The following is a 24,912-nucleotide window of genomic DNA, read 5'->3' as shown; positions in this document are numbered from 1 at the left end:
GATGCTCTGGTGCCTGCGCCCACAGTGCTTTCCGGAGCGGGAGGGGCTGGCAGCCCTCACAACCTGCTGAGAAAAGCAGATGCGTTTTCAAAATAAATAATATTTTTAAAAATACCCCCTTTCCACCCCCAGTCCAGAAAATGGCAGAAGAGAACATGTAAAGGTCCTTGTGCCCAAAGCTGCCTGTTGCAGCCCTCACAGGGCCCCCCTGGATCTCCCCAGCGGCTCCCGTGGGCTCACAGCTGCTGTGGGATGCCCTGCTCCTTGTAGCCTGTGAGGAAGAAGCAAAGGAGAGATGGTTAGACACCTGCTTCCTTCAGGATTTCTCCAGGAGGTGCCCCTAGCCCAGAATGCACGCAGGAGGCCTTGTTTATACTAAGGTGTAAATGACTGCTACCATCAGAGCACAACTTTTCCCAAGGGCTTTGACTTTCTAATGAGAAACAAAATAAGCAATCAGGAATTGTGGAGTACTGGGTCTACTGGGAATGTTTGTCGGGCTGGCATTTGGGGTGGGAGTTAAAAGGCTAACGATGTGCTCCTGAATCCACATCTGGAAGCCACTCATAGACTGGTCTGGTGTGATTTCCCAATGCAGAGCCTTGGGAGCAGGTGCCAGGCAGGCTTGCCTGAGGGTCAAGAATCTGGTATGGGTGGATGGACAGGAGGAAGGAGAAAGATGGCATACAGAGGGGAGCAGCTATCCCTGTACGCTTCCAACCTGCTGGACCATTACAGCAGGAAAAGGCGCCTGAAGGCTAAACCTTTAAAATATTGATCATGAGTCCTTAGGGAAAAAGTGAGCTCTGTGGATAGTACGGAATTGTTACTGCTTTATTTAGGTGTGAAAGGGTATTGTGTTTGTTTTTTTAAGAAGATACCCTTTGGGAGGCCGAGGCGGGCAGATCACTATGTCAAGAGATGGAGACCATCCTGGCTAACATGGTGAAACCCTATCTTACTAAAAATACAAAAAATTAGCCCGGCATGGTGGCATGCGCCTGTAGTCCCAGCTACTTGGAAGGCTGAGGCAGGAGAATCACTTGAACCCGGGAGGTGGAGGTTGCAGTGAGCCGAGGTCACGCCACTGTACTCCAGCCTGGGAGACACAGCAAGACTCTGTCTCAAAAGATTAAAAAAAAAAAAAGATACCTACTGAAATATTCCCAGCTGCTATTACATGAGTAGAATTTGCTGAGTGGTTATTCCTGTTAGCCAATGAACTTAGTCTGAAGAGGAGCTTCAGTGTATTGAGCTGCTTTTTCTCTTCATTTTACAGAGTATTTCTCAATTTTGGGTGCTAATAAACCCATGCTGTGGTAGGGAAGATATAGGGAATGACAGAGGAAAAGAGGCTGGCCATGAATTGATAGTGGTTGAGGCTGGTGTGGGCATTAGGGCCTCATTTTACTAGGGGCTCTACTTTTCTCTATGTTTAATCATTTTCCAAATCAAAAGTTAAAGCTAACCATAAAAGCCCATTGACCCACTGGGAGAGCGGGTGGGGTGTTTGTGTGCAGGACTGGGGGTCTCAGGGGAGGGGAGGGCCCCAAGCAGCAGCACGAGGCCTGCACGTCCATCCGCAGACTCACCTTGGGAAACTGCAGCAGCACAGAGTGGGAGGCAGCAGGAGGAAAAGAGAGAGAAGAAGAGAAAACACAGCCTGAAAACAGAGCCATAGGGAACGCTCTGCACAGGAAACAAAGCGGATCCATGATAAGGCCTGGGAGATGGGACAGGGGCAATGCCAGCGGTTTCTCAGATGCCAATCCCCAGGCAGGGAGTGCTCAGTGCTCATGGTGACAGCCACAGTGGCCAGCGGTCTGCCCACCAGCTGTGTGGGCGTGGCTAGGGGCACAGCGAGGGGCTCTCATACTGCCAGGGAGCTCTGTCCACTGCCTCCCCAGCCCTCCATATCCTGGCCATGCCCACACTGCTGCCTTCATTCTTTATTCTTGTCTTCTTTTGAGACAGAATCTTGCTCTGTTGCCCAGCTGGAGTATAGTGGCATGATCTTGTCTCACTGCAGCCTCAAACTCCTGGTCTCAAGTGATCCTCCTGCCTCAGTCTCCCAACATGCTGAGATACAGGCATGAGCCACAGCACCCAGCCCTTTTTTTTTTTTTCATCCTCAGCTCATGCCTTTCTCCAGATAAGTTCCAGATGGACATGAGTGGCAGCTCCTGGACAGCTAGAGCTTTGACTACAGCAATCTAAAGATGCCAATGTGTCCCATCCTGGTTCCACACTGGCTCTGTCTGAGCTATGTGCTTAGCTGTTTCTATGGAGAGGAGCCACATATATAAAAATATTTTGGGGAAGACCCAGGCCAGAGGGTGGCAAACAGGTTTTATCTTTCAGACCTCTTGGATCAATTAGTAGTGACTACCTGAAGCCCTGTGCTGAGAACATGATTGATTAGCAATGTCTGCCATGGGCATGGCAGTAGAAAGAGCCCACCATAAAGCTAACAAATATTTACTGACAGGGTGTTGTTGATTGTTATTTGTTGTTATTCATATAAATCAAGCAACATGCTTGCAAGTTCCTGATCTTAGCTCCCACTTTCATCTAGATTTCTCTGACTCCCCTCTTAGGAGTTTTTCATGATGGTGTGTTTGCTGATGACACCCCAGGCAATGCCATGTGAAAAACCAAGGTGTATTGTTACAACTGAAAAGTGTCCTACAGTTTTATAGCAAGGGGCTGGAGTGACACCGGAAAGAAGAGTCCCTTATCCAACTGTCTTCTAGGATAGGAAAGTCCATTGTACTTATTCCCTTCAAAGGAGTCATTCTTGGACACACAAGTTCCATGGTTGCTGGGAATAATCCCACCTGCAGCACCATCTTATGAGTGGCAACTATTCACCCTTTGGGGGGTGGGATTAGTTGTGGGGGAAAAAAATGCAAAGGCTTCCCTTGCTGAGATGGGTGAATGAGTCTGGGAGTCAGGCAGTGGGCAAGAATGAGGTGTGACTGGTTTTTGTATGCAGCCCTCAAGTCTATACCCCTGATATGGTTTGGCTGTGTCCCCATCCAAATCTCATCTTGAATTGTAACTTCCACGATTCCCATGTGTTGTCGGAGGAACTGGGTAGGAGATGATTGAATTATGGGGACGGATCTTTCCTGTGATGTTCTTGTGATGGTGAATGAGTCTCACAAGATCTGATGGTTCTAAAAATGGGAGTTTCCTGGCACAAACTCTCTTTGCCTGCTGCCATCCACATAAGATGTGACTTGCTTCTCCTTGCCTTCTGCCATGATTGTGAGGCTTCCCCAGCCATATGGAACTATAAGTGCATTAAACCTCTTTTTCTTCCCAATCTTGGGTATGTCTTTATCAGCAGGGTGAAAATGGACTAATACACCCCTTAAAGCATTCTCAAAAGTTTGATGCAAAGACAGCAGCCCTGGAAACAGTGTGCAGACAACCAAGGGGCTGACACTGACCCCCAGTGAAGGCTGCGTGGCAAAGGTGGGGGCTGCAGCTTCTTGCACTTGCTTATCCTGCAGCCCAGTTAGCGCCCCACACCAGCCACAGCAGAGGAGTTTCTGGCCAAGTCAGCAGCCTGGGGCAATGGAAAGTGAGGAAGTGACTGGATCCCCATCTGCACTTCTGGGGCCTCAATGCCTCACCTAGGGCATGATGAAGGGAGCTCTTTAAGTTATCTCTAAGGTTTCAACCTCTTGGTTCCTGGGTACTAAGGAGATCAAAGACAAGTGTACCAGAAAGCTCTAGAGATCAGATGAGGCATCAACATACATTATTGAGAACTACCCTGTGATACAGTCATGTTCCGCTTTAATGCAGAGGTTCCTTACTCAGGTCCCCAGTGCCTGGCCAGATGCTCAGTTTGAGAGAAGATGAGCCAGTAAGTGGGGCTCATCTTGCACAAATTGGGCAGCCTTCAACCTTCCAAAGGCAGAAGCACCTCCCAGCTTCCAGTTGGGAACAGGGTCAAGAGCCTGCAGACCACAGGCCCCTGGGGAAGCAGCAAATTTCCTCTGTGGAATTGTCGGGACCCAGTTTTAGGACTCACCCAAGGGCTGGCAGCACTTCCTTCCTATCAGTCATGCTCTTCATCTCTCTAGACAAATGAAAGTGGCCCCTGGACATGCCCAGAGGGTGAGATCCCATGAAGGAGATGCCAGGGCCTGCCTGCTGGGCTTACCTCACAATATTCCTCTGACAGGGCAACCCCTGCCCTGAGCACACCCCTCCCAGGAAGAAGGAGCAGCTTCCCTGCCACTTCCCAGCTCATTCCTCCCTGGAGCAGCTTGCTGCTCAGCCGCTGGTCCAGCCTGGAGTTCCCCTGCTCTGGTTGCCCCTGGTTGCCAGCATCTGGCTGATTTGCTCTGATTCTGGGAGATCCTGGCAGTGCAGCTGACCCACTTCCTCCCCTGATCTCTGCTGCTGGAGGAGCCACTTCTGGGCAGCCCATCTGACCACACTCCACTGCATCTACCTCAGGCTCTGTGTCTACCTGCATCTTCTCTGGCCTGGTGGCCTAACTGGTCACTGACCCTTGTCCTGCCATTTATGTGTGCTCTTGGTCTTGGATATTCACAGGATTCTGAACTGAGGCTGAGCTGACTATAGATCATTCTACATAATTCTAGGGCCCCTGAACCCTGAGTTTCCCCTCCTGCCTCTGCCACCCTTACCTGGCTCAGCTTACCTATGGCACTGAAGATCCCAGCTATGAATGGTTTTGGGGGGTACAGGACACAATGAGGGGCATGGGGTATGGAGTGAGGCCAAAGTGCCTGAGAGATGAGGTCAATTATTGAGGAACTGTGCCCTCAAAGGTAGATAGGAGTGGGAAAATACAAGGAACGTGGATGGTGGTATGGGAGACAAGTACAGCTGCTTAAAATGGGTGGAGTCTGTTTTAAGATTTTGCTAGGTTATTTTAGAAAGGGTAACTGAGTTGTCTTTGGTAAACTTGATTTTGTAACTTTAAACCCTTTCACAAAACCATTCCGTGTCTGAATCAAGTTTGCATTAAATGATGGAACTCTGCCTGCCATGAACTCATAATTCCCTGAAGGTGTTGAGCCAGGCCTGGTGGGGAGGGTCCCTTGTGCTAAGCAGCCCGGGGAGTTGTGAAGAGGGCACAGGCAAGCCCTCTCCAGAGCCGGTCCTTAGTGGGTGAGCAGGACCTCAGCCAGCCATGAAGGCCTCCCAAGTCCTTCCTGTCCCTGGTCACTCCCCCACCCCCAGGAGGCGCAGCACCAGCAGCTACTCACTGGCAAGGATGACCATGTCCATGCCCCAGAAGATGCTCATGATCCAGCCCACCATGACGATGGCCGTGAGGATTTGGATGAGGGCTGCTGCAATGTTCAGCCAGAAGACGCAGCACACATGCCTGTCCGGGAGGTCGGTGCGGGCCCCGCACAGCACAGTGAAGGCCGAGACGAATGTCCCTGTGAGAGGCCAGAGGGGACAGCCTTCTGAGGGTGCTGGGAGACAAAGGAGTCTGTGTGCTCATTGCTGGCCTGGGGCCCAGCTGTCCACCCTCCGAGAGCTCAGAGAAGAGCCACCGATGTCTGGCACCCTATCCTCTGAGTGGCACCACTGCCCAGACCCTGGTCCACTTCTCGTCTCCATACTACATGGGCCACCTGGAGCAGGTATGGCACGGGGCTGCCAGGGGCCCCATACAGTCTTGGAACCTTTCAGGGAGACAAGGAAATCACATGACAAGCAGTCCTTTCTGGGAAGGAGCAACAGGGAAGCCACTTGCAAGGACAACAGGCAGTTGCAAAGGGCAACTTTATGTGGCAAAGATTCCAAGGGCCAAAGAGTTCTGAGGTGGGAGCTGGTGTGTCTGAGTTAACAGAGAAGCAACCTCAGAGGTAAATTCAGGAGAGGTGAAGGGCCAGGAAATGACCACCTGGCACACACGCTGATTGCTAAGGCACAGGAGCCAAGAGCCTAGGTGCCTGCACAGTGTAGAGGGTGCAGACTGGGACAGGTTTCCCAAAGCCTCTCCCTGATGGGGTTCCCCTAGACACCCTGACCTGTAAGGGGAGGGACAGGAGCCTAAGCTCTATTGAGCATCCACAAGGTGCCAAGCAACATGGTGGGTGCAGTCACATTCTTCACCTTGTCTAAGACTCAGCCCCTGTGGGTAATATCACTACCTTTACTGAGTTAGGCCCCTTTCCTACATGGGCTCTGAGCCCTCCTGATGACAACCGTGAAGAGAATTAGCCTTCTCTGTGTCTGTCATAGTTCCCTATGGTGTCAGTAACAAGTTACCCAAACCTCATGGTTAAAAGCCACACATATTTATTCTTTTATAGTTCTGGAGGTTAGAAGAGTCTGCAATGGGTTCTCAGGGATGAGTCCTTCTGGAGGCTCCAGGGGAAAATCTACTTTCTTGCCTTTTCCAGCTTCTAGAGGCCACCTACATTCCTTGGCTTGTGGCCCCTTCCTCCATCATCACCACTAGCAGTGTAGCACCTTCTCCCTGACCTCTGCTTCTGTCTTTATATCTTCTTGCTGCCTCCCTGTGGTAAGGACCCTTGTGATAGCATTCAGAACCCACTTGGGTAATCCAGGATGCTCTCCCCATCCATTTAATTTAATCACATCTGTAAAATGCATTTTACTACATCAGGTAGCATATTCACAGGTTTGGGGATATGGATGTGGACATCTCTAGAGGCCACCGTTTGGCTTACTACACTCTTACACACACAGAGAGTGATTCGGTGTGATGGTTAATTTTAGGTGTCAACTTGACAGGATTGAGGGCTTCCTAGATGGCTGGTGGGGCACTATTTCTGAGTGTGTCTGTCAGACTGTTTCCAGAGGGGACTGATGTGTGAGCCAGTGGACCAAGAGAGGAAGACTTGTTCTCAGTGTGGGTGGGCGCCATCCAATCAGCCGGGGGCCCAGCAGAAACAAACAGGCAGAGGAAGGGGAATGTCCTCTCTGCTTCCTTTCCTCCTTCCGGAGTGAGACGGTTTTTCTTCTCCTGCCTTTAGATATCACACTGCAGGTTCTTCAGCTTTTGAACTTTGGAACTTACCCCAGAAGCCTCCTGGGGGCCTCTCAGGACTGACTGGGGGCTGCACTGTTGGCTTCCCTGGTTCTGAAGTTTCAGACTTGGATTGAGCCATGCTGCCCGCTTGAGCCAGCTACTAGCTTCTCCGGCTTTGCAGCTCGCAGTCAACCTATTGTGGGACTTCTCCACCTCTGTGATCACGTGAGCCAACTTCCCCTCATAAATACCCTTCCAGGGCTGGGTGCAGTGGCTCATGCCTGCAATCCCAGCACTTTGGGAGGCTGAGGCGGGCAGATCACCTGAGGTTAGGAATTTGAGACCAGCCTGGCCAACATGGTGAAATCCTGTCTCCACTAAAAAATACAAAAATTAGCTGGGCATGGTGGTGGGCACCTGTAATCCCAGCTTCTCAGGAGGCTGAGGCAGGAGAATTGCTTGAACCCAGGAGGCAGAGGTTGCAGTGAGCCAAGATGGTGCCATTGCACTCCAGCTTGGGCAACAAGAGTGAAAGTCAGTCTCAAAAAAAAAAAAAAAAAAAAGTCTCCTTCCATATATCCTGCTTGTTCTGTCTCTCTGGAGAGCCCTAACTAATACCTCTCAGGAACTAAGCATCTTGTCCAAGGTCACACTCACAGGCAGGCATTGAACCCACCAGAGGCAGATGCCAATGCCACGCCCTGCTGCACTGCCTCCTAGGTGTAGATGACCTGTTAAAAGCAGGCCCAGACCAGAAAGCAGGGCATTTGGGAAATTGGCCAAACGACTGGTGACCATTTTCACATTCTTCACGTTCCATTCTGTCAGTTCCTGCTCTTTGAGGCTGCCTTGTTTTTTATTTTGCCTCCCACTCTGAACTGAGTCCACACGCTGAGTTCTGAAACTGACCCTGCCTCTTTTTCCTCCTCCTCATCTTAACCACTGCCACCAACGTGAGGTCCCAGGCTGCATCTCATTGGTTTCAGGCCCTTCCCTGCCCAACTCGCTGGCTCCTACAGTTTCCAGGTCTCGCCTTTGCTCTCGCCCACACCTTTGTGCTTCAGATCCAAGGCTGAAGCCTGAGTCCACGTGCTGATTTCTGAAACTAACCCTGCCTCGTTTTCCTTCTCATCATAACCACTGCCACCGATGTGAGGTCCCAGGTGGCATCTCATTCACCTTCATCCCTTGAGCCCCTTGCACAGTGCCTTATACACAGTAGGTGGCCTGTCGGCATTCAAAGAAGTACACCGAACCTCAAGTGTCTCCTCCGACCACCTGTCTCATCACCTGTGGCATTTGTTAAAAATGTGGGGTCTCACCTGAGATCTACGGAATGTCTAAAGGATGATCCGGCATCTGCATTTCTCAACAAGCTTCCCCCCTGCCCTCCAAGGAATCATAAGGCTCACTAAAGTGTGAAAACCATGGATTCAAGATCAGGCAACTCACTAACTACCCCTACTATGTCCCTGGCACAGAGCCCCAGAGGCCCTGTGGGAGATCCAGAGAGGCAAAGCTGTTCTTCTACTCGCACCGATGGACAGCCAGCTAGGGGCACAGAGTGTTGCCTGGAGCCTCCTTTCGGGGGGATGAGATTGGGGTGCAACTCTGGAGTCTCTATAGAGACTCATTCAGGAACCTAACTGGACCCCTGTCCTCAAGAACTCACAATGTACTGGGCAAACTCATCACCCCAACTGACAGAGGAGAAGGAGGCTGAGGGCTTCTGTAAGGGTAAAAGTGATGAAGCTGGGACTTCAGCTCCAGCCTCTTCCTGCTGGGAGGAGAAGGGAGAGGATGGTGCAGGGGGCAGGGTGGTGACAAGGGGAAGGTGATGGGGATGAAGAGGGAGGACTGACTCTGGCCATTTGTGGAAGGCTTTGAATGCCTGGGTAAGAGTTTGCCCCCAACCTGCTGGAAATGGAGCTCTCACAGAGAGTTTTGAGCAGGAGAGAAATGCAATGGAAGCAAGGACTTAAGAAAATTAATTTGTCAGCAGGGTGGATTTTTTTTTTTTTTTTTTTTTGAGACAGAGTCTCACTCTGTCCCCCAGGCTGGGGTGCAGTGGCACGATCTCAGCTCACTGCAACCTCCACCTCCCAGGTTCAGGTGATTCTCCTGCTTCAGCCTTGTGAGTAGCTGGGATGACAAGCATGTGCTACCATGCCCTACTAATTTTTGTATTTTCAGTCGAGATGGGGTTTCCCCATGTTGGCCAGGCTGGTCTCAAACTCCTGACCTCAAGTGATCCGCTCATCTCTGCCTCCCAAAGTGCAGGGATTATAGGCATGAGCCACCGCGCCCAGGTGGCAGGGTGGATTTAAAGTGTCTGAGGTGGGAAAGATGAACTGGGATGAGAAGTCAGCAGCTGAGGAATGGAGGAGATGTGGGTTCAGTATTCAGTAGTGGACACAGGAAGATGCGGAGGACTCAGGGACTATTAGGAAGTGTGTGCCACCATCCTTTGCTTCTGCCAGTGCATCGTGCATGTGAGACAGAAGATGCATGCAAGTGTACCTATTACAAAAGAGAACGCTACAGAAGTGGAAAGATGGTTGAAGATGAACAAGAATATGTGTGGAAAATGTGAAGTGAAAATAACATAGGTGCCATTTGCTGCAAACTTATAGTTTGCTAAGCACTGTGCAACCCTCTCTTTACCTACATTACCTCTTATTCTTAAAACCACTGGAGGTAGTTATTATTATCCCCATTTTACAGATACAGAAACTGAGGCTCAGATAGGCTAAATGACTTGCCCTCACAGCAGAACCCAGACTTAAAGTCAATCCGTCTAGTTAAGAAGGCTGAGTCCTTTTCAGTCTAGGGTGCTGCATCCTTACATTAAAAAATAAGGAAAGAAGCCAGGCGTGATGGCTCATACCTGTAATCACAGCACTCTAGGAGGCCAAGGCAGGCGCATCAACTGAGGTCAGGAGTTCGAGACCAGCCTGGTCAGCATGATGAAACCCTGTCTCTACTAAAAATACAAAAATTAGCTGGGCTTTGTGGTGCACACCTGTAGTCCCAGCTACTCAGGAGGCTGAGACAGAAGAATCTCTTGAAGCTGGGAGGCAGAGGTTGCAGTGAGCCGAGAATGCTCCACTGCACTCCAGCCTGGGTGACAGAGTGAGACTCCATCTCAAAAAAAAATAATAATAAATTATTAATAATGAGCAAGCACCTTCATCCTTAATGGTTTTCAAATACCTTGAACCTACTCCTTCCCCTCCCTATGTCCTTTATGGAAGGCCCTGAATTGGATGGTGTTCTGATCTCTGGGCTACAGTGTCCTGACTCGGTGGGAGCTGAGACCCAGTGACCCTCTCTTTGTGGCTGTGGCCTCACCTCACTCTTTCAGCCTAGGAAATGGGAACAGTGGTCCGTGTTCTTTCATGTTTTTATTAGACTGAACCATATGAAATTGGCATTTCTGCAGGTCAAGAACAGCTGAACAATAAAAGCCTAATGTGTATATGAAAGTTTTGAGCATAAGGAAACTTTGTCCTTGAACTCAGAGATTCTTAGAGTCAGAAGGTCATCAAGCCCATCTCTTGTCAAAAGATGAAATCTCATTGGCATTGCCAAAGTGATTAGAGGCCAGTGGGCTGAGTACCTGCCTATTCCCTGTGGAGCAGGGAAGACCTGGTGAGCCCGGTGCTCTGCAGACGAGCAGGGCTGTGCAAGCTGAATGATCTCTAGCAAAGGCTTTGGCTTATATGTTAGGAAAAGCTGGGCTGGCCCACACTTTATTTAAAGGACGAGACAACCTTAGCATGTGTGTGGTGTCGGAGGGATTTTTGGTCTCTGCACCTTCTTTTACTCATGTTGACACACTCATGATAACTCTAAGCCACTTAAAAATATAACCTTATACACATACTGACTTCTACCATGTGCACGCATATTGTCCAGTTGAGTGAACTCAGATATCACTAATTAGGAAACTATGACAACAGGTCTCTTTTGCCATATAAGGTACCACACTCCATAAAAGGTAGAGATTAAGTGAATGGATTTATGATATAAAAACTGTTTTAATCTCTTCAGCAGTAAATTTTAAAAATGGTTTTAGCACATTTTCCTATGAAGAGGTGTTAATTGTTTTAAATGAGTCTTACCAGTTAAATAAAAATGCTCTACCCAACAGCCATGTGTTGGTTTTAATTTATTCTATTGAGCGCCAGCCATATGCCAATGCTGAGTCCTGGGAATGGGAGCCCAGACAGGTGATGGGAACTTGCCACCCCAGCCCGGGAGCTCACGCTCTGGCAAGGACACTGGGTCACACCAGGAACAGTGACAAATTCTGTTTGGCCATAGCAGGAAAGACTTCACAGGAGAGCAGGCGATGCAGCAGGGAGCTGGGAAGCTGGTGGGGACTCATGGAGGGAAGGAGGAGGGGAAGAACATCTGCAGAAAGGCCAGCCTGGCTGTCCGAAGCTAAGCGGTGCACAGTCTGGAGCTCAGCGGTGCATAGACTGGACTCAGAGGAGGGAAGAGCATCTGCAGACAGGCTGACCTGGCCATTCAGAGCCCAGTGGTGCACAGGTTGGACTTAGGGCATGTGTAAGGGAGTGATGAAAAATGAGGCTGGCTCAGACTTCTGTAAAAATTTCAGAAATTAAACAAGTGAGGCTGGAGTGGGCAGGGGTCAGACTGGGGAGGGCCCTGCGGGCCTGGCTCTGGAATCCACCTTCCTCTTCCAGGCAACAGGCAGCCCTGGGAAGGGGTTAAACAGGGGACTATCGGGCCTAGTTTGAATTTGAGAACAAACACTTGACCCCTAAGGAGGGATGGGTCGGAAGCGGCGAGGTGGAAGGCAGGGAGAGGAGGCCTTGCAAAATCCCCAGTGAGAAGGGAGGAGAGGGCAGTAGGAGAGACAGGACCTGCAGAGGACAGGTAGGCAGCATCCTCGATTTAGTGACCTGCTGGATGTTGGAGTAGGGAAGGAACAGGGGCACAGGATGGGTTTGGGGTTCTGGTTTTCCACACTACAGGGTTAGGATGGAGCCATTGACCAGGGTGGGAAACCCAGAGTGGGCCATGCCCACCGACTGAAGAGAGCTGAGTCAGAGACAAGGACCCCAGAGGTGTCAATTTCAACTAGTGGTTGAAAGTGAATGAGATCACCCCAGGAGGGCATGAAATTCAAGGAAAGACCTTGGGAGACACCAAGATTTTAGGGGTGAGCAAGGGAAAAGGAGACCACAAAGGGAATAGGGGAGGTCCAATCAGACTGGCTAGGAGAGGGCATCCCAGAAACAGGAGAGAACTGTCTGGAGGAAGAGGTGGTGGGGCAGGTCACCTGCTTCAGCAAGGTTCAGTGAGAGGGGCCACGTGCAATCACAGACTCGCTTAGGCCAAGAGTAGCTCCACAGGGAGTCGGGAGACTGGCAGGGCTCAGAGCAGGAGGTCAGGGGGCTTGGAGAGAACGGAGATGTGGATTCCGGAGTGTGGGTGAGGACCACTTTTCCTTAAGTGGGAGAAACTTAAGCTTATTTATCTGCTGAGAAGAAGCTGCCAGGAGGGGGCAGGGGACAGGGTGAAGACATAACCAGGTAGGGGATAAGTGGACATCAAGGTTCTTGGTAAAATGAGAAGGGAAACCATCCCCTGATGGTTTTCCAAAGCAGTATGTACATCAAATGTCTCAAACTGAGGTTCATATGCAGATTCTAAGGCCCCAACTCTAGACTGCCCCAGGCACAGGGATGGATCTAGGAATTGCTTGTTTAAAAAAAAATAAACATTCCTCCAGCTGTTACCAATTCCTCTGATGGGTGGAGGAATTAGCCTGGCAGATATAGAATGAGAAAATCATACAACTTCATCAGAAATGAGTCCACGATTCTGGTTTTTCACTCTGTCCAACGGCTTCCCCCACATGACTCAGGGCTGGAGCGGGAAGACGGTCCTCTGCAGCAAGGACAGGGAGGCTGAGGCTGGCCCTTGGCATGCGGTTCCTGGGGGTCCCAGCGAACGCTAACTGGCACCAGGGAAAATGATGGTAATGGACTGTACTGTCAACCACCAAAATCAATGTGTTGTAAGATACCTGGGACTTAGGCACAGACATGTGCTTTGCACGTCCTACCATGATCCTGGGGAAAAGGGCAGGCAGCAGAGGCCTGTGGAAGTCCTCCTACGGAGAGGTGCAGCAAAAACACAAGAAGAGCCAAGCTTTGCAAGCACAGCACCCCCTGGCTGCCATCACTGTGGTCTCTGTGCTTGCAGCTTCCCCAAGGAGCTCAGGGCTCAGGCCCCAAGACAAGGCAGTGGGGAGGGAAAAGGGTCTCTCCACTTCCATCCTGGAAGCCCCAAAGAGATTCTCTGGGCCTGTCCTCAGGGGAGAGTTCCTGAAGCTTGGCTGTCCTGAAGCTCAGGCACGAGAAGGCAAGCAGTCAGGAGTGGGCTGGTACAGTCTCCCATCAGGAGGCGGGCAGCTCTGCTCCCACAAGAAAGAGCCTGGGAGCTGGAAGCATCCTTTGAGCTCTCACTAGGTTCAGTTTTTCGCATGACTCACGTGGGAGCTTTGGGAGGTGTTGAGTTTGGAGAGAGGATCTTGAAGCCTCTTGGAACTTGGTGGGAGAAGGGCAGAGCTGTCTTCTGAAGCAGCTACTTCAGGGTAAAAACTGCCCCTGGGACCTAGGCCAGCAAGTCGTTTGATCCCAGTTGTCAGCTCCAGCTGGCTCTGTAGTCATTGTGATGTGCTGCTCCCCAGTGGCTGTGACTTACACCTGGACACCCTTCCTCACTCCCGGGGTGTTGGTTGAGCAAGGCCTTTTTCAAGGCCTTACCCTGAACGTGAGCTTTGGGGGTCAGAAAGGAAATGTACAGCTGATTTCGAAAGCAAAGAAACAGGTTCTTCACACCCTGAAAAACAGGACCCATTGCCAAGGGCTGCCTAGTTCAAGGCCAGAATAAGCTAAATGGAAGATTATGTTCAGGATCAAAACGAGAGATTGCTAAAAATACATCTTCCTGGGTCCCGTCACCCTAAGATTCTGATTTAGGAGGTCTAATCATCTTTGCCTCATTGTGCAATTATTTCAACCAGAAAGAAAAGGAAATAGAACTGACTACAAGTTCACAAATACTTCTGGACAAAAGTCCCAGGGACACAGAATCAGCGTAGCTTTGAACGTGAACAGGGCCTATATGGCCATGGCCTAAGTAAACCAGAGGAGGCTGCAGAAAGCAAGGTCAGAGTCCTGGGCCACTCAGATGCTCTTTGTTGCCAACTCTTTTGGGTTTTGTTTTCTCAAGAAATGGAGCAGAAGATTTGGGATATCATGTGCTCATATGTGCTGAGGGAAGGCAATGTCATCCTTTCAGCTTTGTCACTCCAGAACAGAGCACAAGAAGGCCACACTAGGTGGGAGACAAAGGTGTCAACCAAAGGGCATATCAGCGCAGCGTTTGAGGCTGAGCAGGTCTGTGGAGGGGCTGTCTTCCCCTGGAATTACACCAAGTCAGTCACCCAGAAAGTGTTTTGTAGACCCAGCACTCTCTGCAGCCTCATGTCCTGGCCAGCAAGGAATTTGCAAGGAGGACTCAGAACATAAAACCGATCTAGAATAGTGCAGGGTAAAACACAAACAGTTCTAGCATCCTCATCATCCTGACCCTCCACACACTTTTTCAGAAAGAATCTGCCAGTGCCCTTGATACCTCTATCCTGGAGCAGCAAAGGGTCCGTGAGTGGCTTTCAACATTAGAGAAAGCACAGACACCCTAGTGAGGTCACACCACCCACTGGAAAGCCGAATTTGCCAGTATTTCATTGGGATCCCATCATTTCAGTGCAGTAACTAGGGGGTCTTTCCTGCTATCAGCAGTTCCCAGTGGCCAATAACCTACCTTTGATCAACTAGAGATGGGAGAGTAAATTTATTATGACTTAAATCTTTCCATGCATGGGTTTCATGGAAGAGAATGAGGAAAAGTGGACCGGTGACCTTCTGTCTTCCAGCAGAGAGAAGGTGTATGGCATCTCAAACCACTTCTCCTTTAGCCTCAGCTGCTCCCCTATATCCAGAGGCCCTCCATTCTCTCCCCAGTCAGAAAGTGCCAGCTTGGGACGAACTCTCTTCATTCCTCCCAGGGTTTCGGGTTAATGCTCAGGGGTCTTGGGCGAATGAGTTGGGATTGTGAGGTCGACGGGGTCAGGGGAACACAGTGGGGTACGAGTCTTCAGGCAGACAAGGGGTGTGCAGGTGAGACCCTGGTAAGTCACAGCCTTCAGGTGTATTGCAGCATCAGGTGGGCTGCAGCTGTTACTGTGTGCCTTTGATTTTCCAACTGGCATAAAGGCAAGAAGACAGGAGCCTTCTTGGATGCCACACACCCATCCAGTGTCCTTCCTTCTGAGGACAGAAGGAAAATGAGACCAGCTCCCTCCTCCATCCCCCTCAGTCCCCTGACTGTGACATCAGTTCTCATCCTGCTGGGGGTGAGGGCGACTGGAGCTAATAATTAATTTTACCAGCTTCGGGTGTGCATCAGCTTCCTTGTGCTTATTAACAAACCTCCTCTGCCCTCTGCCTGCCCGCTCCTAAACCTCTGATGTGTTCCCAGGCTGGGCACTCTGTGGCAGGGCTGGGGAGCTGTGCTACAGAACTGGACACCATAGGTCTCTTCAGGGGTCTTCCCAGGATGTTAAGCTGGAGGAGAAATTTAACCCCATGGAATTTCTCGGTTCCATAACTCCAAGCCTGCCATGACAGAGTCTAGGCTTCAGTGCTAGAGGGTGAACTGAGGAGACAGGGATGGGATGGGGAAGGGTGGTTGTGTAATGGCCAGGGCAGGGGAACTCAGGACAATGCAGTGGCCCTTGAGGGCTTAGCCTTGTCCTTCCTACCTTCCAGCATGTCGGTGTTAAGGGTGGCCAGTTTGGTGGAAAGATGGGTGAGGGCAGCAGTGGTGACATTTGTTATAGGAGGCTACCATCTCCTTAGAATTTGCAACCTCACAAGATGACATTTCCATGGATGGGTAGGCACGGAGATTAAAAACAGAGAGGGGTTCTGCCCAAGGCTGCAGCAGCCAGAGAGACTCTCTGAGATCAAAGGCAGTGAGAGCCTACAACATGATGAGACCCAAAGGGATCTCTTGTGGGGATGCTGCTGCAGCAACTGAGAACAGGGATCCCTGAGCTGACCCCTTGCCATAATGGTGCCACTAATCCACAGGCCCGAGGCTAAGACTTCCAGGCTCATGCCCAGACCTCATCTGATTGCCCACATAACAAATAACATGGATGTAGTGCCCACCAGGTGCTCAGCATGGAGCTTGTTAAAGCTGAGGCACTCTCTCCTTACCAAACGCAAGCCAGGGAACAAGACTGCCCCAGGGATTCAGCAGCCCAGTGTGTGTGAGCTCAAGTGTGCCAGGCACCAGTGGGAGCTCATAGCCAGGCGTGGGTGACCCCTGGGATTGGTGGGAAGAGCTGTCCCCAGGTGCCCTAAGCTGTGGCTACACACACTGGGCATATGGGAGAACGGTGCACCCTGAACCCTTAAGTCTTTGAGCCCTCAGAAGCAAAAGCCTCAGTGGGCCTCTGACACAGCAGGTAGTAGCAGACTCCAGTCATTAGACCTGAAGACTGCATTCCATCGTGCAAAAGTTTGATGAGATCATGGAGTTACAGTTTCCACAATGGAACTGATGCCCTTATAAAGGGATGAAGAAATCCAAGCTCTTTCTCTCTCTCCCTCCCCACCTTGTGAGAAAACCAGGAAGAAGTCCCTTCCCAGAACCCAACCACACTGGTATACTGGTCCCAGATTTTCCAGTTTCCAAAACTATAAGAAATAGATGTCTGCTATTTACGCTACCCTGTCTATGGTATTCTTGTTATAGCAGCCTGAACTAAGACATGTCCCCTCCTTAAAATCATACCCAATTCATTTCATCCATTCATTTTTCCATGTATTCAGCTAGCATTTATGAAGTACCTGCTGAGTGTTTCAGTGTCCAGGCCCTCAAGTATCCCACGGGGCAGTGAGAGGCAAATAACCCACAGAATGCAATGCTGTGTGGTCAGTCCTCTGAGCAGGGACTGAGGCGGGACAGGCAGGATAACACTGTGAATACAAAGGTGGGTTCTGGCGTCAGAATGCCAGGGTCTGAATCCCAGCTGCATCACAGATAAGCTGTGCAACCTTGACAAGTGATGGCATTTCTCTAGACCTCATCTCTAGATGATAGCATTTCTCATTTCCCCATCTATGAAATGCACAATGATAGTAGACAAGGGTAAATGTGAGGATTAAATTAACGCATGTAAAGTACTTAGAACACAGCATGAAACCAATAAGGCCTAGCTGGGGCATGAGGAGGGCCCCACACTGAGTAGGAAGGAAGATGATGGGGACTGTCCTCTGAGGAGGGAATGCTGGAGGAGAATCTTGGCAGATAGGAGTTATTAATTATGACTAGGAAAACAAAATTGAAGATTTCAATGAATCCTGCTCTCACACTGACTTGTGGCCAATGGCATTATTCTTCACTCCACCTTTTAAAAAAAAGTTATTATCATTGTTAAGTTCACCGTGTCAGCCTCATGAAGCCTGAGGCTAGGCACTCAGCCCTATGCCGCAGTGTGACACAGCCGGGAAAAATTATAATTGTGATGACTACACAGCAAGATGGGCAAGTGCTTCAAGTGAGATTACGCAAATAGAAAGTATATTGTGTGGGGGACTATTTTAACGTATGTGTGTATGTGGACAAAGACTGGAGTGTATTAAGCAAAATATTGTAAAAATGGTTTTGCCACGGTGGAATTATAGGTGGCTTTTCTCTTTTTTTCAAAAACAAATTCCCATTTTGGTTAAAACAAGGTTTTAGGCAACCTGTTGAGATCTAACTCTTCAAGGATGTCTGTCAGTTAGCTCCTCACTAGCTGCAGAGAAGGCAATGGAGTGGTTGAGTAAACTAGGGGACAGATGCATGCAGACATCTAACACAAAAAATTAAATGATGCCATGGGACTCTGCAAGGCTGTGACAGAAGCCCCTGAATTTCCAGGAACACCCCTGGAATGCAGCTCCCAATCCTATCGTGTTGTTCCCAGTTAACCAGGCAGAGTGGGGCTTTCAGCCAAATGGCAGGCTTGGGTTCACCTGCTGGAGATGAGAGGCCAGATTCAGAGGCTTCTGGGTTGGAAGCCAGGAAAGGACTCCAGTCCCAAGAGGCCTTCAGGAGCCACTGTAGACTCAGGCAGCCACAACACAACAACAGTGGAAAAGGAGGTGGTTTGACTGAGCTGGCGCCCAGCCTCTCGGAGGACCAGGAAGGGAGGAGAGGAGGTGGAAGGAGCCCTGTGTGGGGCTTGTGCTCAGGTGCACCCTGTCAGCTGGTGATTCCCCACAGGCCTGGCAGACACACGTGTTCCTTCCTGGAACTGTGCCCTGCCGGGCGGCCCATGTATATGCTCTAGTGCTAGGGACAACTTCCTGCCTGGGGCACATGGAATCAGTTCAAGATGGCTTTCTCCATGGGGAGGTGATGTTGCCGCTCCTGCCATGGGGACATACCACACTTGCAGGGAGGAGTTGTCCCTTGTGGTCTTTAATTTGGAAGTAACCAACTCAAACAGGCATAAATCACAAAGGGATTTATTGACACCTGTAATCCCAGCACTTTGGGAGGCTGAGGCAGTCAGATCATCTGAAGTCAGGAGTTGGAGACCAGCCTGGCCAACATGGTAAAATCCCATCTCTACTAAAAATACAAAAATTAGCCAAGCATGGTGGTGCGTGCCCGTAATCCCAGCTACTTGGGAGGCTGAGGCAGGAGAATTGCTTGAACCTGAGAGGTGGAGGTTGCAGTGAGCTGAGATCATGCCACTGCACTCAGGCCTAGGTGGCAGAGAAAGACTCTGTCTCAAGAAAACAAAAACAAAGGGAAATTGGTTCACAAACTGGAAAAAACAAAACAAAACAAAACTAGAAGGGCACTGTGGGATCATGTTAGGAAGATGGAATCTAGGGCCAGACTGCTGAGTGTAATTCCTGACTTTACCATTTACTGGTTGACTAAAATTGGGCAAGTTATTCTACCTCTGGAGGTCTATCAAACCTTTTCAGCCCAATTTCCTCATCTGTAAGATATGGGTTATACTAGTATCCATATCCAGGATTTCGTGTGAGGCTTCATAGAGATTATGCATTTAAAATGCCTAGAACATATTAAGTACCTAATATCTCTTTGCTATTTTTATTGTTAACAGGAATTCAGGGTTGGTTTGATTTCTTGGCTCAATGATTCATCAGAGACCCAATGTCTTCCATCTCTCTGCTCTGTCTTCCAAGGTGTGAGCTTCATCAAAAGGCCAACTTCTCTCATGGTGACAAAATAATTGCAGCAGTTCTAGGTTCACATCCATACACCACATCTCCAGAGGAGACAGAACATGTCTGTCTCAGCATTCCAAGTAGGAGTCCTCAGATTTACTGAGATAGGACTAGTTAGTTCACTTGCCCACCCTTGAATCAATGATTTGGCAGAAGAAATAGAGTCAGCTTCCCCTACAAAACCCAGGTGGCATAAAGGAGACATGAACTCCTGAGTGAAAATCTGGATTTTATTGGGAAGTAGGAAGAGGGTAAAATGATGCTGGGTAAGTGATCAGTAATATTCACTAATGGGATAACTGCATTATTAAATCAAGCAAAGAAATGATAAATTGAACCATCTTTTTCCAAATGGGGGTGTGGTGGATTTAAAACATGGCACCCAGGCCGGGTGCAGTGGCTTATGCCTACAATCTCAGCACTTTGGGAGGCCAAGGTGGGTGGATCATGAGGTCAGGAGTTCCAGACCAGCCTGGCCAACATGGTGAAGCCCCATCTCTACTAAAAATATAAAAATTAGCCCAGCATGATGGTGGGCACCTGTAATCCCAGCTACTGCAGAGGCTGAGGCAGGAGAATTGCTTGAACCGGGGAGGCAAGGTTGCAATGAGCTGAGACCACCCATTGCACCCCAGCCTGGGTGGCAGAGCAAGACTATATCTCAAAACAAAAAACAAACAAACAAAAAAACATGGCACCCAATTCTTTGACACTCTTTCATCAGGAGATGGGCCCATATACTTTCCTCTTAAAACTGAACTCTCTAAGAACCAACAGCATGTAACAGAAGTGGCACTATGCCAGTTTCCTGGCTCAGGCCTTAACAAACTGCTGGATCTCACTTCCTGCATCTTCAGCTGCATACTCTTGAAGCCAGCCACCATGCTGTAAAAAGGTCCAAACTAGCTCATGTGGGCAACTCCAGGGAGAAACCTCATGTAGATGGTCCAGTCAACAGCTCAGGTGAGGTTCCAGCTGATGGCCAGTTTCAGCTACGAGACATGTGAGTAAAGATGCCTCTAGATGATTCCAGTCCCCAATCATCAAGTCACCCTGGTTTTGAGTCTTGCTAGCTAGGCCCACACATCATGGAGCAGAGACAAGATATCCTGAATGTGTCCTGTCTAAATTCCTACCCGCAGAAGTGATGTGCATAATACAATGGCTTTCTTTTTCACACCACTAAATTTTGAGATTGTTTTCTATACAACAATAGATAGTTGGAACAAGAGCATCACTGGGCAACATGTCAATGGAGGGGGAAGAAGAGTAGAAGAAGTGGGCGAGGATGTTTAGTTTTCACAGCAATCATTTAGCATCTAGAATCCTAAAGGCCTGTACTGCTTGGTTCTTGGGCAGAGGGGGCGATTACTCCCATCGCCCCTCCCAGAGCTCTGCCCCACCAAGTCAGGACAATTGACAAGAGTTAGAGAGTCTGTTAGGATAACACTGCTCTGCAGCCATGCTACAGGAAGTACATAAGATTATCAAAAGATAGCCAGTGACCGAGAGGAGGATTCTAGTGGACACAGAGCTGTGAGGAAAGAGAAAAAGGAAGAGGCCAGTGAGGAGTAGCTCCCTGGGGACCTTTCTAGGTGGACAGGAATGGACTAATAAGGCACTGGGGAGGAAAAACAGAATTGCTTTATGCTGTCCTGTAGGATAGACATGTGTGCTTGCTTGTCTGGCAATAGGTACCTTCCCGGTCTTCCAACTGGCAAAGGTAAAACCATTATCATTATAATCAATCTGTAATGCACTGAGCACTCATTAGAAGTTAGCATTTTACCGTATTTCCGCACTTGATTTCTACAACAATCCCAAGTCTTTATTCTCATTTAACAGACAAGAACAGGCCTAGAATGAATGGTACATTAACCAACGGCAGTGGATTTCAGAAATGGCCCCAGTTCTCCACTTCCTGTATCCATAGCCTTTGCAATGTGACTTTGCTGCTCCTCCCATTAAGAAGTAGAATCTGCTTCCCCATCCTTTGAATGCAGGCTGGACCTGGGACTTTCCTTGGCCAATATAATGCAGGGGAAGTGGCGCTGTGCCACTCCTGAGCTGAGGCCACACTCATAGAGCTCTGCACTGTCATCACATGGACAAGCTCTGGCCAGCCTGTTAGAGGATGAGATACCATATGCAGATGGCTGCAGCCATCTAGCCATCCCAGCTAAGAATAACCAAGCCCAGCTTGACCAACGAAATGCCCCCCTGAGCCCAGCCCACAGAATTGTGAACTCCATAAACACTATTGTTTTAAGCCACTAAGTTTTAGGGAGGCTTGTCATGCAGCAAAAGCTAACTGAGACCACCTGGGCCTGTTTTCACAAACTTGTTGGCTACCAGGAAAGGAGAGGGAGAGGCCTGAGGTCTGTGGCCCCTCAGCTTCATCAGAGAACAAGAGGGGAAGGGGTACTGGGGCTTTAGGAGACAGCCTACCCTGGGACTGTGGAAAACCTTTTCAGGACTTTGAGAGTCAAACAAAAGTGGCCTGGCTTCCTGTGCACTGGCTTTCAGATGAGATTGATTTTGGAGTGACCCTTCAGGATCCACGTACTCATATCTTTTTTTTTTTTTTTTTTGAGATGGCATGTTGCTCTTGTTGCTTAGGCTGGTGTGCAATGGCATGATCTCCCATCACTACAACCTCCACCTCCCAGGTTCAAGCAATTCTCCTGCTTCAGCCTCCCCAGCAGCTGAATGCTGGCACCTGCCACCACGCCCAGCTAATTTTTTGTACTTTTTAGTAGAGATGGGTTTTCACCATATTGGCCAGGCTGGTCTCGAACTCCTGACCTCACGTGATCCACCTGCCTCAGTCTCCCAAAGTGCTGGGATTACAGGCATGAGCCACTGCGCCTGGCTCATACTGATGTCTTAAAAGAGCAAAGAGCCAAATGGATTTGAGAAACCTACTTTTTAAAAGAAAACTCATTTCAGGAAAGAACCAAGGATTAAAACCAGTCATTCCAATGGTGAAGGATGGCATTGACCTTTCCCAGGGCGGGGGCTGACACAACAGCAGCAGCATCCACCTCTGTATCAGTGGAGCTGTGGTCAGGATCCCCGGGACCAGGGCTTCCAGGAGGAGGCTGGGGACAGCTCTGGTAGCAGCATGGTAGTTGCAGGGTGACTAAGTGAGGGGGAACTGGAAGGGGAGGGCCAGACGTGTGAATGAGGGGCAGGGCAGAAGCCTGCAGTTAGAAATAGAAGAAAGGAAGATTTTAGTCAAACCTCAGATAAACTGCAGCAGCTGCTGAGAGGACTCACAACACTCCACAGTGGATGGGTGCAGGAAGTCCCTGGAATGGGTTCCCCTGAAGGATGAGAGCATTTCAGGGACACAAGCCGGCTAGGCCAGGCTTGGCTCAGGATAAAATCCACTAAGAGGATGGCGGTCCTTCACCACTGGCTCCTCCCTGATGTGCCCATCTTCCCATCCACTGACTCTTTTCAGCTCATTTTGCTGGTTTCTAGTTCTTCTCCCCACCCACTACCTGGCTGCCCATCCTCCCCCACCATCATCTCTGTGTGTACTCCTGCTCACTGCACTCCGCCTGGGCAACACAGTGAGACTCCATCTCAAAAAAAAAAAAAAAAAAAAGAAGAGGAAGAGAGAGCTAAGCTCATACACTCTCGTCCTCTCACCATGTGATGCCCTCTGCCATGTAATGATGAAGCAAGAAGGCCCTCACAAGATGCTGGCACTATACTCTTGGACTTTTCAGCCTCCAGAACTGTGAGCTAAATAAACTTCTTTCTGTTATAAATTACCCAGTCTGTGGTATTCTGTTATAGCAACAGAAAATGGACCAAGACACCGACAAACCAACTGTCTGTCCATCCATTCAGTATTCATTGCCCACTGAGTAGGAAGACTGCTAGCTGTCCCCCAAATCCCTTCTTTTTGACTCCTGGGCATTTAGCCACTCATCTGGCATCTACATGTCCCAGCCTCCTTTGCAACCAAGAGAGGCCATGAGACTAAGTTTGGGACAATGAGCTATGAGCAAAAGTGATACACGTAGGAAACTTCTGGGTCATCTCCAAACTAAATCCAGCTGCTTTCCCCAAACTTTGCTCTTTTCCTTTCCTATGGGCTGGAAAGAAGACACGGTGGTAACCCAACTTCAACTATGGGAACTAGGGCCACACCCTGGGCCTTGGCAGAAGACTATTCACCAAGATGATTCCAATGAATGACCTCTTAGAAGAGAGCTGCCCTGCCAGCCTGGCACAGCCTGATAGATAGCTTGATGTGAGAGAAAGGGCTTCTAATGCATTTAAGTCACTGTGTTTCTAGTCTCTTTGTTATAGCAGCTGAGTCTCTAACTACAGACCCACCAGACACTGTGCTTGGTGCTGGGGGCACAATGGTGGCCCAGACATATAACCCTTCGATTAGTGGTGGATCCAGATACAGAGCTGGGTATTCGCTGGTCAAGGTGATAAAGGCTGTGAGGGGGCAGCATGGGGAGCAGTGGGGCAACAGCAGCCCTTGACCCAGGCATGAGAGCACAGGAGGGCTTCCAAGAGGAAGGAGAGATCTCAGGTGAGTGTGGAGTCTAGGAAGGGGGAAGAACGTTCCAAGTAGAAAAGATGCAATATATGCCAGGGAGAGTGGGGCATACTCAAGGTATGACTTGTCCTCCTCTGCCCTCCCGTTCATCAACCATGCAATGTTGAAGTCCTCAGCCTCAGCCCTAGACCTCTCCTCTCCCCAGCACACAGCTTCTCCTAAGATCCTCTCCCCTCCACCCAGGGCACCTGATTGAAGACTTCATTCTCCAGCACAGACTTCACCTCTGAGCTCCAGACCACTGACAATGGCTTACTTGACAACTCTTCTGAGATATTTCAAAACCTTTTAGAAACAAGTACAAAAACAAATTCCTGACCTGTCCCCACACTAAGCCTTGCCCTTTCTCATCTCAGAGATCCACACCCACTCCCATCACCTGCACCAGCCAGAACCCAGGATTCCCTATGGCTCCTCCTCCCCACAGCCCATCTGAGACCAAATCTGTCATTTTTACTTCTAAATGTCTCTTACCTCCACCCACTTTGTCTCTGCTAACGCCGCCTCCTAGTTCAAGTTCCCATCAACTCTTGCCTGGACTGCTGCCTCCTAACAGGTCTCCCACAGCTGTGCTGTCTACAACAGCTGCAGGGATGTTTTCAAGATGCAGATATGATTATCCTTTGGCAGCTCCCATTGCTCATAGAATAAAAACAAAGGGGCAGGGAAGGGTGGTTCATGTCTGTAATCCCAAATCCCAGCACGTTGGGAGGCTGAATCTGGAGGCTTGCTTGAGGCCCGAGCAACACAGGGAGACTCCATCTCTACAAAAAAAATTTTTTTTAATTAGCTAGGGGCAGTGGCATGTGCCTGTAGTTCCAGTTACTAGGGAGGATGGGTGGGAGGATGGCTTGAGCCCAGGAGTTCAAGGCTGCAGTGAACTATGATTGCACCACAGCACATCAGCCTGGGCGACAAAGACCCTGTCTCAAAAAAAAAAAAAAAAAAAAAAAAAAAAA

The 24,912-nt window shown here is 49.5% G+C and overlaps 1 protein-coding gene across 1 annotated transcript in view; it reads right to left on the bottom strand.

Moving 5' to 3' along the window:
* Positions 1-236: 236 nt before the first annotated feature.
* The window catches only part of STUM (stum, mechanosensory transduction mediator homolog), a 57,146-nt gene continuing 32,470 nt past the window's right edge, over positions 237-24,912 (bottom strand). The window contains exons 2-4 of the mRNA XM_023203530.1: positions 5,256-5,435; positions 1,593-1,601; positions 237-271 (exon numbers count right to left, since the gene is read on the bottom strand). Of these exons, the coding sequence (XP_023059298.1) occupies positions 237-271; positions 1,593-1,601; positions 5,256-5,435 (224 nt within the window). The remainder of the gene's footprint in view (positions 272-1,592; positions 1,602-5,255; positions 5,436-24,912) is intronic.

Source organism: Piliocolobus tephrosceles, chromosome 1 (genome assembly GCF_002776525.5).
Source record: "Piliocolobus tephrosceles isolate RC106 chromosome 1, ASM277652v3, whole genome shotgun sequence".
Lineage (NCBI taxonomy): Eukaryota > Metazoa > Chordata > Mammalia > Primates > Cercopithecidae > Piliocolobus > Piliocolobus tephrosceles.
This window is presented reverse-complemented; position numbering and strand designations above follow the sequence as displayed.